The following is a 12,542-nucleotide window of genomic DNA, read 5'->3' as shown; positions in this document are numbered from 1 at the left end:
TCCCCTCAGATCCGGCCTTCCCTCGCCTCCTCCCCTCAGATCCGGCCTTCCCTCGCCTCCTCCCCTCAGATCCGGCCTTCCCTCGCCTCCTCCCCTCAGATCCGGCCTTCCCCCGCCTCCTCCCCTCAGATCCGGCCTTCCCCCGCCTCCTCCCCTCAGATCCGGCCTTCCCCCGCCTCCTCCCCTCAGATCCGGCCTTCCCCCGCCTCCTCCCCTTAGATCCGGCCTTCCCTCGCCTCCTCCCCTTAGATCCGGCCTTCCCTCGCCTCCTCCCCTCAGATCCGGCCTTCCCTCGCCTCCTCCCCTCAGATCCGGCCTTCCCCCGCCTCCTCCCCTCAGATCCGGCCTTCCCCCGCCTCCTCCCCTTAGATCCGGCCTTCCCTCGCCTCCTCCCCTTAGATCCGGCCTTCCCCCGCCTCCTCCCCTTAGATCCGGCCTTCCCTCGCCTCCTCCCCTTAGATCCGGCCTTCCCTCGCCTCCTCCCCTCAGATCCGGCCTTCCCTCGCCTCCTCCCCTCAGATCCGGCCTTCCCTCGCCTCAGATCCGGCCTTCCCTCGCCTCCTCCCCTCAGATCCGGCCTTCCCTCGCCTCCTCCCCTCAGATCCGGCCTTCCCTCGCCTCCTCCCCTCAGATCCAGCCTTCCCTCGCCTCCTCCCCTCAGATCCAGCCTTCCCCCGCCTCCTCCCCTCAGATCCGGCCTTCCCCCGCCTCCTCCCCTTAGATCCGGCCTTCCCCCGCCTCCTCCCCTTAGATCCGGCCTTCCCTCGCCTCCTCCCCTTAGATCCGGCCTTCCCTCGCCTCCTCCCCTCAGATCCGGCCTTCCCTCGCCTCCTCCCCTCAGATCCGGCCTTCCCTCGCCTCCTCCCCTCAGATCCGGCCTTCCCTCGCCTCAGATCCGGCCTTCCCTCGCCTCCTCCCCTCAGATCCGGCCTTCCCTCGCCTCCTCCCCTCAGATCCGGCCTTCCCTCGCCTCCTCCCCTCAGATCCAGCCTTCCCCCGCCTCCTCCCCTTAGATCCGGCCTTCCCTCGCCTCCTCCCCTCAGATCCGGCCTTCCCTCGCCTCCTCCCCTCAGATTCGGCCTTCCCTCGCCTCAGATCCGGCCTTCCCTCGCCTCCTCCCCTCAGATCCGGCCTTCCCTCGCCTCCTCCCCTCAGATCCGGCCTTCCCTCGCCTCCTCCCCTCAGATCCGGCCTTCCCCCGCCTCCTCCCCTCAGATCCGGCCTTCCCCCGCCTCCTCCCTTCAGATCCGGCCTTCCCTCGCCTCCTCCCCTTAGATCCGGCCTTCCCTCGCCTCCTCCCCTCAGATCCGGCCTTCCCTCGCCTCCTCCCCTCAGATCCGGCCTTCCCTCGCCTCCTCCCCTCAGATCCGGCCTTCCCTCGCCTCCTCCCCTCAGATCCGGCCTTCCCTCGCCTCCTCCCCTCAGATCCGGCCTTCCCTCGCCTCCTCCCCTCAGATCCGGCCTTCCCTCGCCTCCTCCCCTCAGATCCGGCCTTCCCCCCGCCTCCTCCCCTCAGATCCGGCCTTCCCCCGCCTCCTCCCCTCAGATCCGGCCTTCCCCCGCCTCCTCCCCTCAGATCCGGCCTTCCCCCGCCTCCTCCCCTCAGATTGTGGGAGCCAATGCTCCCTGATGTTTCGCCTGCTGTCTCTCTGCCTCCTCCCCCCTCCAGTGGTAGCGTCACTCCTGAGCTGGAGCATGCTGACCATGGGGGAGGCATTATCACTGGTTGGGAAGGACGCCATCGGGTTCTGTCTCCTTACCAACCACCCGCCGGCATCCTTAACCAATGAATAGCTGGAGTCAGCCCTGATGGCATCCTTAAGGACCAGCTTTTTGCAGGTTTGGTGCTGCATGCCACCCATTTAAAACACGCTGTGCGTTTTTAAAAAAAAATGCATTGTGCATTTTAATAGTGCTGCAATTTAAAAATACAAGAGCTGCAGTGTAAAAGGGCCATTAGGATTAGCAGTTTTCAATTCAACTAGTTGTTTAAAACTCTGACCTCCTGATTACAATTGGACATGCAGAGACAATCCAACTTTTGCAAGAGGCCTTTGTCCAGAGTTTCAGGTTAATAAGCGTGCCTGCTAGGTCTGTGAAGAAGGGAGGAGGATGGCAAACCAGGGAGATGTGCATCCTGTTGGTTTATCCTCGAGTAAGGAGTGGCTGTCCAGCAAGTTTTTGCAAGCCTGCCTGATTGACATTCCTTCCCTCGGACTAGTCAGGATGATATCGTCATCTGATCTGGCCCAGCGCTGAATCCGATACCCTAGGCTAAAGGCCTTTTCTACTTTAGTTATAGATTTTTCCTCTTGAACATGTTGATAAGGTTAGGTGCTCATGGGCATTCAAGCTAGATATTTAGTGTGTGCCTCAACACCCCATACTAATTCTGCACACTTAAAAGCATTTTGAACAGTATTTGAGAAGCAGATCCTCTGGCTATGTTAAATCAAATTCTTAATTCAACATTCTCTGGTTACCAGCCTCTCATAAACATTCTTACCACTTACTGAGTCCAGTAGGAATGTTTGGCAAGTGTTTATGTATTTTAGATGTGTCTTTAGCATATTTTCCCCAGTATTCCCTGCAAGTCAATAAATATGAAATATAAGTGACTTCTTACTACCTATAATACTTATTACTTGGAAAAGAAGAGGTTTCAGAAATGCTGATTTGCATATGTTTTGCATGTTTAAATGCAAAAACCTGTTCTGCTCATCTGGAAAATGGTATAGGCATCTGCTAAGAATTTCATAGACAGTGGGTCTGATTCATATAAACTGAAGAAAAGAATACAAGAACAAAATTAGAACTGTTAGGCATTGCTAACCATCAAAATTCTTGTTCATTTTTTTCCAGGGTCCCTTTAAGTAGTCATGATTGTCAGATTCTAGCACACACGCTTAAATATTCCCCCAGGTGGACTAGGGGTCTGTACAGAGGAACTGGTGAAAATACCTAGGGCTGCAGCATCTGCAATCCTAAACTGCAGGCTGCAACAACTATCTGCTTCAATACAAGCCTTTTACACCTAGTGCCAAGCCTGTGCATGTTGGAAATGAATGATGAGCACTAACTTTTGGCACCTTCAGACCCATTGGTGATCACATTCTGATAAATAAAGGTACTACTGTGGTATCTCAGCTTTCATAGAAAAAGATTTTTCAGCATCCATTCTTATGGGTGTAGTACTACACTGCTGAGCTCTTTTTTTTTTTTTTTTTTTTTTTTTTTTACATAACCATTGCTACTTGATTGAAACTTGACTGTTAGCAGCTAAATTTCACTGTATTTAGCTTTCCACTTGTTCACTGTAACAATCTGGAGCTATACTTATAGAGCCCTTGTGAATGTACACATTGGTGTGCACGTTCACAAGCATGTTCTCAGTTATGCATCAATGTGTACATAGGCATCAGATCTTAGATAGCCTTTTCAGTATCTGCACTATACACTGGCTTCTTCTTCTTTTTTTTTTTTTAAGAGATGATGATTTAACTAAAGACCTTATAAAGTTTCTGTTTGTCTTACCAGATTATGTCTGTGTCTTGGATGTTGATCTATTAGAGTTGGTCATCACAACATGGAAGGGGAACACCTCCTCCAAGCTGGTATGTATCCAGACAACAGAACGATAAACTATATTATGGTCAGGAGCTGTTCTACATCTTTACAAATCATAGTTTTCCATAAATTGTAGCAGTCACCTCTACCTAGTCAAGACAGACAGGCACACCGTGCTCCCAGCACAGCCAGAAAACTGACCACGCTGGGATGGAAGTGCTATCATGCCTAGGGTGGTCAGTTTGAATTAGGAACGCAGAGGGACTAGCAGAATCACCAGGTATTTCACACAAAGAAGCAATGCAAAGAGAACAGGATACTTTTTAACACATTTACATGGTACAACATATATCAGGAATATGATATGTTGTGGTAACATACACATTAATTCAACCTGCTGCTATTCATTTGCAACACCATTATCACTGACAACCCTTTGTTTTAATATTCAATGTTTACCATTATTCGATCCATACTGGCTTTCTTTATTCTATGTGCTAGGCCTAATTGTAAACTGCTCAAATTTGCGCATTCTAAATTCGAACCCATTTTAAGAGATCCAGTCACTCATGGACATTTGTAATAATTTCCATATCCACTTTTGAATCATTATAGTAGCGCATGCCTTACCTCTTAGGAATCACTTATTTTTATTTATTTGTATTCTTTCCATGTCAGAGCAGAAGTTAAAGTGAGTACATGGATTGAAATTCAGCCGCTTCAGCAGGGAAAAGTTGGATAACTTTAATTCGATCAACAGCTGCAGGGCTGATTAGTATATTCTGACAGCAGAAGAGTTCCTCTGTCAGAATACAATAGCATAGCGGGGAGAATTTATCCATTTACCTCACTTGTGTGGATGAGAGAATCCATTAATTACATTTTTTTGTTCAGCCTGCCCAATGAAAAAAGCGTGTATATTCAGCTTTAGGCTGTAGGGCTTCCTGAACTCTGTACTTTCAGGATAACATGAAAATAACTAAACCCTTTGTCGACTGATCCAGCAGCCTGGACAGAATGTGGATTATCATTCCCACCTTAGGCAAGAGATGAATCCGTCTCTGCAAATGCCTTTATAACCTGTCATTAATTGTGCTGTTAAATTACGAGCATACAGCTTAATAATAAAACGCATACCTCAAAGGCAAAGCTCTACAGATCCCTACAAATGCCCATTTATGACTGGTTCTCTTTAAGCCCCAAACCTCTGCAGATCTACTCAAATTCACGTGTATATATTGCCAGATACTAAACGTAAAGCAGAAGTCTGGACCAAAGAAATATTGTCTAGAAACGAGTACCGTATTTTAACATGAATCTTGGTACTTTTTGCTTTATTTTTTTCCATATAGTCCTGCATGAAACAGCTTCTGTACTTTGCCTCTGTGCAAGAGTTTCCTGTATTAAGACTGGTGACTGCTGCTTTCTCCTTGTGCAGGGTGACTGGTCTTGTCTCCGCCCTCCTTCTGTAGTTTTCTGCAGGCAGCCTGTAGTGCAGGGATATGCAATTAGCGGACCTCCAGCTGTTGCAGAACCACAAATCCCATGAGGCATAGCAAGACTCTGACAGCCACAAGCGTGACATCCAGAGGCAGAGGTATGATGGGACTTGTAGTTTTGCAACAGCTTTTTTTCCATATTTTGTCATGTTACAACCAAAAATGTAAATTTATTTTATTGGGATTTTATGTGATAGACCAACACAAAGTAGCACATAATTGTGAAGTGTAAGGAAAATAATGATAAATGGTTTTCAAATTTTTTTTACAAATATGTGAAAAGTGTGGCGTGCATTTGTGTTCAGCCCCCTTTACTCTGATACCCTTAACTAAAATCTAGTAGAATCAATTGCCTTTAGAAGTCACCTAATTGGTAAATAGAGTCCACCTGTGTGTAATTGAATCTCCGTATAAAAACAGCTGTTCTGTGAAGCCCTTAGAGGTTTGTTAGAGAACCTTAGTGAACAAACAGCATCATGAAGGCCAAGAAACACACCAGACAGGTCAGGGATAGAGTTGTGGAGAAGTTTAAAGCATGGTTAGGTTAAAGAAATATCCTAAGCTTTGAACATCTCACTGTTCAATCCATCATCCGAAAATGGAAAGAGTATGGTGCAACTGCAAACCTACCAAGAAATGGAAACTGACAGGCCATTCATCAGAGAAGCAGCCAAGAGGCCCATGGTAACTCTGGGGGAGCTGCAGAGATCCACAGCTCAGGTGGGAGAATCTGTCCACAGGACAACTATTAGTTGTGCACTCCACAAATCTGGCCTTTATGGAAGAGTGGCAAGAAGAAAGCCATTGTTGAAAGAAAGCCATAAGAAGTCCCGTTTGCGAGAAGCCATGTGGGGGACACACCAAAGGTGGAAGAAGGTGCTCTGGTCATATGAGACCAAAATTGAACTTTTTGGCACAAAAGCAAAACGCTATGTGTGGCAGAAAACTAACACACTACATTACTCTGAACACACCATCCCCACTGTGAAACATGGCGATGGCAGCATCATGTTGTGGGGATGCTTTTCTTCAGCAGGGACAGGGAAGCTGGTCAGAGTTGATGGGAAGATGAATAAAGCCAAATACAGGGCAATCTTAGAAAAAAAAACCTGTTAGCGCTAGCAAAAGACTTGAGACTGGGGTGGAGGTTCACTTTCCAGCAGGACAATGACCCTAAACATACAGCCAGAGCTACAATAGAATGGTTTAGATCAAAGCATATTCATGTGTTAGAATGGCCCAGTTAAAGTCCAGCCCTAAATCCAATTGAGAATCTGTGGCAAGACTTAAATTGCTGTTCAGAGATGCTCTCCATCAAATCTGACAGAGCTTGAGCTATTTCTTTCTCGAACATCACGGGACACAGAGCCTCAGTAATTACTGATGGGTTATATAGGGTATCACTAGGTGATTGGACACTGGTCACACCCTAAACAGGAAGTTCAACCCCCTATATAATCCCTCCCCTTGCAGGGATACCTCAGTTTTTACGCCAGTGTCTTAGGTGATGGACGTGTAAAGATGTCCTGTGCTGAGCTCCAAAGGGATTATCCTATATCCTATACTTGGGCAAGCCAGGCGAACCAGATCCATTCCAAAGTGTCTTTTCTAGGCTGAATTGGATGGTACCTGGGCCTCGTGTCCGAAGAAACAAGGTTTTACCTGTAATGCTTCTCTTTTTAGAGAGCTGGACCCCGCATATCAGAAAATGTTTTTCTATCCTTATTTCTGGCCGGGTGCTTTACTGGCCAGAACTGTGGATCCCCCTATTTGTAGGGGGCCCTGGTCTCTGAAGGTTTTTTCAAACGGAGCCCCACTTGGCCCAGGAGGACTTGGTATGCAGAAATAGTATGGATGATGGTGGGTTCCCCGTGGACCCTACCGTCACGCCCAGACCTGTTATCTCAGGGTCCAGCGTTCCACCCTGCCTTACAAACGTTAAAATTGACGGTTTGGCTATTGAAACCCACGTTCTGAAGAGCCGTGGGGTTTCAGGTCTCCGGTGATATCTACCTTGATCAATGCAAGGAAGCCAGCTTCCAGAGTAATTTATCATAGAGTCTGGAAAGCTTATGTATCCTGGTGTGAATCCAGGGGTTGGCATCTCAGAAAATATGTGATTGGTAGAATTCTTGATTTTCTACAATTGGGATTAGAGATGAAGCTGGCCTTGAGTGCCATCAAGGACCAGGTCTCGGCCTTATCAGTATTATTTCAACGACCACTTGCTTCACTCTCTTTGGTCCGAAACTTTATGCAGGGGGTGACACGTCTTAATCTTCCGGTTAAGGCGCCCCTAAACCCCTGGGACTTAAACTTGGTTCTGTCTGTTTTGCAGAAACAGCCCTTTGAACCAATACGTCAGATTCCTTTGGTCTTGCTGACAAGGAAGTTAATTTTTCTGGTAGTCATCTCTTCTGCTAGAAGAGTATCAGAATTAGCAGCTCTTTCCTGTAAAGAGCTTTATTTGATTACGCAAAGGATAGAGTGGTATTGCGCCCTCATCCTAGTTTTTTACCAAAGGTGGTTTCAGATTTTCATCTAAACCAAGACATTGTTCTGCCTTCCTTTTTTCCAGATCCCTGTTCTTCGGAAGAAGGGTCACTACATTCTTTGGATGTAGTAAGAGCAGTCAAGGCCTATCTGGAAACAACTGCTCAAATTCGCAAAACGGATGTTTTGTTGGTGCTGCCAGAGGGTCCCAATAGAGGACAGGCAGTGTCAAAATCTACCATTTCTAAATGGATTCGACAATTGATTATTCAGGCTTACGGTTTGAAACAGAACATTACTCTGTTTTAGATCAAAGCACATTCCACAGGAGCTATTGGTGCTTCTTGGGCAGTGCATCACTGGGCCTCTATGGCTCAAATCTGCAAGACCGCAACCTGGTCTTCAGTTCATACATTCACCAGATTTTATCAGGTGAAGGTGAGAAGGCATGAGGATATCGCCTTTGGGCGTAGTGTGCCACAGGCAGCGGTACAAGGTCCTCAGGTCTGATTGCACCCTACTTGGTCGTGGTTCCCCTCCCCTCAGGTAGCATTGCTCTGGGACATCCCATCAGTAATTACTGAGGCTCTGTGTCCCGTGATGTTCGAGAAAGAAAATAGGATTTTTTATAACAGCTTACCTGTAAAATCCTTTTCTTTCGATGGACATCGCGGGACACAGAGGTCCCGCCCCTCTTCTAATACACTTATATTGCTTGGCTACAAAACTGAGGTATCCCTGTAAGGGGAGGGATTATATAGGGGGTTGAACTTCCTGTTTAGGGTGTGACCAGTGTCCAATCACTATCCTAGTGATACCCTATATAACCCATCAGTTATTACTGAGGCTCTGTGTCCCGTGATGTCCATCGAAAGAAAAGGATTTTACAGGTAAGATGTTAAAACAAATCCTATTTTTACAAAGAAGAATGGGCAAAAATTTCACTCACTAGATGTGCAAAGCTGGTAGAGACATATCCAATTGCAGTAATTGCAATGAAAGGTGGTTCTACAAAGTATTGACTTAGGAGGGCTGAATACAAATGCACGCCACACTTTTCACATATTTATTTGTAAAAAATGTTGAAAACCATTTTTCATTTTCCTTCCACTTTACAATTATGTGCCACTTTGTGTTGGTCTATCACATAAAATCCCAATAAAATACATTTATGTTTTTGGTTGTAACATGACAAAATGTGGAAAATTTCAAGCGATATTAATACTTTTTCAAGGCACTGTACATTTATTGTATGCTAATGAGACTAAATTCCAGACACCATAGCAATTTTTAAATTGAGTACTTTAAAAATGTTGTGCCCTGGTCCACTCTCTGTCCAAGACTTTGCACTTTCTCCATTCATCGGATGGCAGGTAGAGCAGTGTACGTGTTTGCAGATACTGCATTTGGTAATGAGCACAGAACACAAGTCAACACATGACAATACTATGTGTCCTGTTGACAAGTATTGGTTTGTGTAGTAATTTCATACATATCGCTCATGTACTTGGAAGTCTCAACCCCCTGAGCTGTGTCTACTCTCCTCCACTCCAGCAGTTCCAACCGATGTAGAGAAAAAACAGGATTTGGGTGTTACTGCTTGCCCCTGTGTTTACAAGCTAATATTTTAAAAGGATATCTGCTCTTTAGTTTTATTTTTGTGAAGATCTTCCTCTCATTTAGTACTTGTAGAAATTGATCTGTATTTTTTGCCTTCAGACTCAGCCTCTCTTTGAACTGCGCTGCTCCAACAACGTGCTCCACATTCATACCTGTGCAGATTCCTGTGCTATGCTTGTCAACCTTATCCAGTATGTGATGAATAATGGGGACCTGCACTGCCCACCCAAACCTGAGCCACCGACTGAGATTGCAGGACAGAAACTGCAGGTACCAGGTCTATGATTACATTATTGCATTTGCAAACTGTGACTTTCTAGTTGTTTAATGCGCAATCATCTGATATTTCTGTTTAATTTTAACCCTGTCTTCACATTCCTAAAGGAGACCATAATATTAATATAAAGGCTACCATTGCTGACTTCGTTTTTAAAGGTGTGAGCTCTGGTTCCATTATTCTTATCCCCACTCCACTATTTAGTGAACTTGCCCCTGGAATTTGTGTGCAACCAGCGAAGTCAGAACTTCCATTATGTGCACGTTTCTGGGTCAGTAGCTCACTATGTATTGAAGGTAGAATGAGTGCAACAGCCCAGGAACTTTTTTGTAAAATACATTTACAGCTCTCATGTTTGTGTTCTGACAGTTTTCCATGCAAGGAAAAGTGTCCCAGAACTGATATGGCTACTTTTTATATTTTTAATCAGATTGCATACCACAGTTTTTATTCATGCAGAAATTGAAAAGAACCCCTACAAACTCCCCCTTCCAAACCTAGTCCCAAGCAGTTAACAGGTATTTATGGAACACTGGCAGAACTGTTCAAGCCACGTGCATAGGCAAACCCTAAATTAATGTAATGAACAGTAACAATACATTAGATAGGTCAGCACCAAGATCTCAGCACAGAAGGGGTAGCTTTTGATGCTGATAGTTACAACACTTGATAAGGTAAGCCCAGGCTTGTTGGGGGTTAGTTGATGTTAAGGTTTAGATCAGGGTTTATGGTTTAGAATTAACTGTTAAAAGTTAGGGTTTAGGGGGTTATAGGAAAAATTAAGCTTTGGAACTTAGGTTAGTTCTCAAGGGTTCATTTCAATGTTAAACTCCGGTTAGACAACTCCATTCACAGCTGAATTTCCCATATGAGTAATGTTTACCTGGCATATGATTTGTAATCCTCTTTAGAAACTTTTGTGATCCAGCTGCCATTGCCCAACAGCATAGGCCAAGTCTGCAACTACAGTGGGACATGGACACAGTCCCATCTTGCTAATTGGACACTAGAGGAAAAGCAGTATAATGAAGTTATCCCTCTGCACACTGTGTCCTTTCCTTCAGTCAGCATATTCTCTGCCCGCCCATGGGCACTGCTACATAACCTGATTAGCATCTACTGTTGGTCCTTCCTGTGCTGCTATGCAAGGAATTGTAGGAGGTTGATATTAAGTGCGTTTCAGGTCTTTATACTAGTTATAGACATTTTCATCTGCTTAGGGTTCAGCCTTTATGGGTAGGTTTGGTATGAGGGTTAATTGTTAGGGTGCGAGTTAAAGTGGTATTAAACCCAAAAACAAAAGTTGAATACATTGCAGCTTACCAATTCTTAGATGTGGTGGCTGCTTTAGTTTTCTTTCTTTTTTATTTTCCTTTATTTTTACCTGTTGATCCAGCCAGTGAGAGTATTTTTTTTTTTTTCAACTTCCTTTAGAAGTCCTCACTGTCCAGCAGAATCTCTCCTAAACGTGCACCATTTAGGAGATATTTACATTACATGCAGTTGATGACGTCAATGACTGCTCTCCCGCGCATGCGCAGAAGTTACATAGTTACATGGTTCGTCAGGTTGAAAAAAAACACAATTCCATCCAGTTCAACCAGTTCTCGCCCCGTCCCCTTTCTCGCCCCATTGGCTGACTGACTTTGACAGCAGCGGGAGCCAATGGCTGCCATCTCAGCCAGTGAGGAGGGGAGTCCTGGGCAGTCGAGTCGCTCCTGCAACATCGCTAGATCTAGATGGGGCTCAGGTAAGTATTAGGGGGCTGAGGGGGGTTGCTGCACACAGAAGGCTTTTTATCTTAATGCATAGAATGCATTAAGCTACTAAAAAGTATGAACAACATAGTGGTGTCGCAGGATTTATGGTACTCTTAAGGATAGGTTAGAGGGAAGAGCATTTAAGGACTTTATTTTATTTTGGTTTCCTGGTTGTCATGCTGATCCAGTAATTGCAAATGGTATTGTACAGAGCAGCCTGAAACCTCCTCTTCTGAGGCCCCCCAATGATGCTCTTGGCCCCTCCTCTTCTCTGTGTACCAACATAGGAAGCCACTTCCTATGGTGGCACATCTGCAGGTTTGCTCCCTAGCCCTCCCTCCTGCTCCCTTTCCTTTTGGATTTCCACTGGAGCTGATGGCACCCGCTGTTCTCTCTGTGCCTGTGAGGAGAGAAAGGGAAACCAGCACTACTGCAGATAGGCAAAGCACTGAATCAAGATTGGACTCCTGTAAATATAAGGGGAGGTGAGTGGGGGTGATACAAGTAGTGGGACATGTTTTACCTTAATGAAGGCAATACATTAGGGTAAAAAAAAAAAAATATATATCTAGCCTTTAGAACCATTTTAATGGTTTGCACTAAAAGACCTCCACCACATTTCGGGGGCCAGGAAACACTCTCCCTTCATCGGGGCTTCAGTTGAAATGGGAAACGTGAATGGACTTAAAATAAGGCTTTCCTGAGTGAACTTATGTAGTGAAATTAATTGCTGGAATAGGAAAGTTACTAGCCAACAGCACCTTTTGTGAGCAGTCAAGATCAGCAGAGATTCTTCCTTCTATTTTTCATGGGCCAAGGTGTGTGTTTGTCTTTGTTAGAACTTTTATTGGGGTGGACCTTGCATGCAGTTGTACTTTCTTTTATTAGAAGCGGTATTCAGTCTTAAGTGCACAGTTCTCCGTAGCCAGGTTTATTGGAGATTTTCCTGAAATGACCAGATGTCTATAGGATTCTGTGTATGATTCTGTGTGGCCTGATTATGTGCATTTATCTTTTTATTGGAAAGGAAATATAATTGCACAACTTTAACAAGTACCTCCTTGTGGTTGTCGTTTTAGTAAATGTTATTTTTGGAGAGTATCCGAGTCTGTGTTGCATTAGAACTTGTATATTTCTATGAACTTTAATGAACTTAAGTCCTGTAATATGCTTTTTTGAACATGGTAGTACTTTTGCTGCTAGTATGACTGTCATAATATACTATTCATTACTGTGATAAGATAAATCGTGCCTGGTGCTTATGGTCAATATTAGGGATTAAGTTCAGACTTTACCCTGAGCCTAACCCCCAAAATTTACCATAAA

At 45.2% G+C, this 12,542-nt stretch overlaps 1 protein-coding gene across 1 annotated transcript in view; it reads left to right on the top strand.

Moving 5' to 3' along the window:
• Positions 1–12,542, top strand: part of ATG2A (autophagy related 2A) — a 214,730-nt gene that overhangs the window by 115,464 nt on the left and 86,724 nt on the right. Inside the window, exons 28-29 of the mRNA XM_073604869.1 lie at positions 3,538–3,614; positions 9,279–9,449. Coding sequence (XP_073460970.1) covers positions 3,538–3,614; positions 9,279–9,449 — 248 coding nt within the window. The remainder of the gene's footprint in view (positions 1–3,537; positions 3,615–9,278; positions 9,450–12,542) is intronic.

This window comes from Aquarana catesbeiana, linkage group LG11, assembly GCF_042186555.1.
Source record: "Aquarana catesbeiana isolate 2022-GZ linkage group LG11, ASM4218655v1, whole genome shotgun sequence".
NCBI classification, from domain to species: Eukaryota; Metazoa; Chordata; class Amphibia; order Anura; family Ranidae; genus Aquarana; species Aquarana catesbeiana.
The sequence above is the reverse complement of the archived record's forward strand: the minus strand, read 5'-3'. Positions and strand labels throughout refer to the sequence as shown.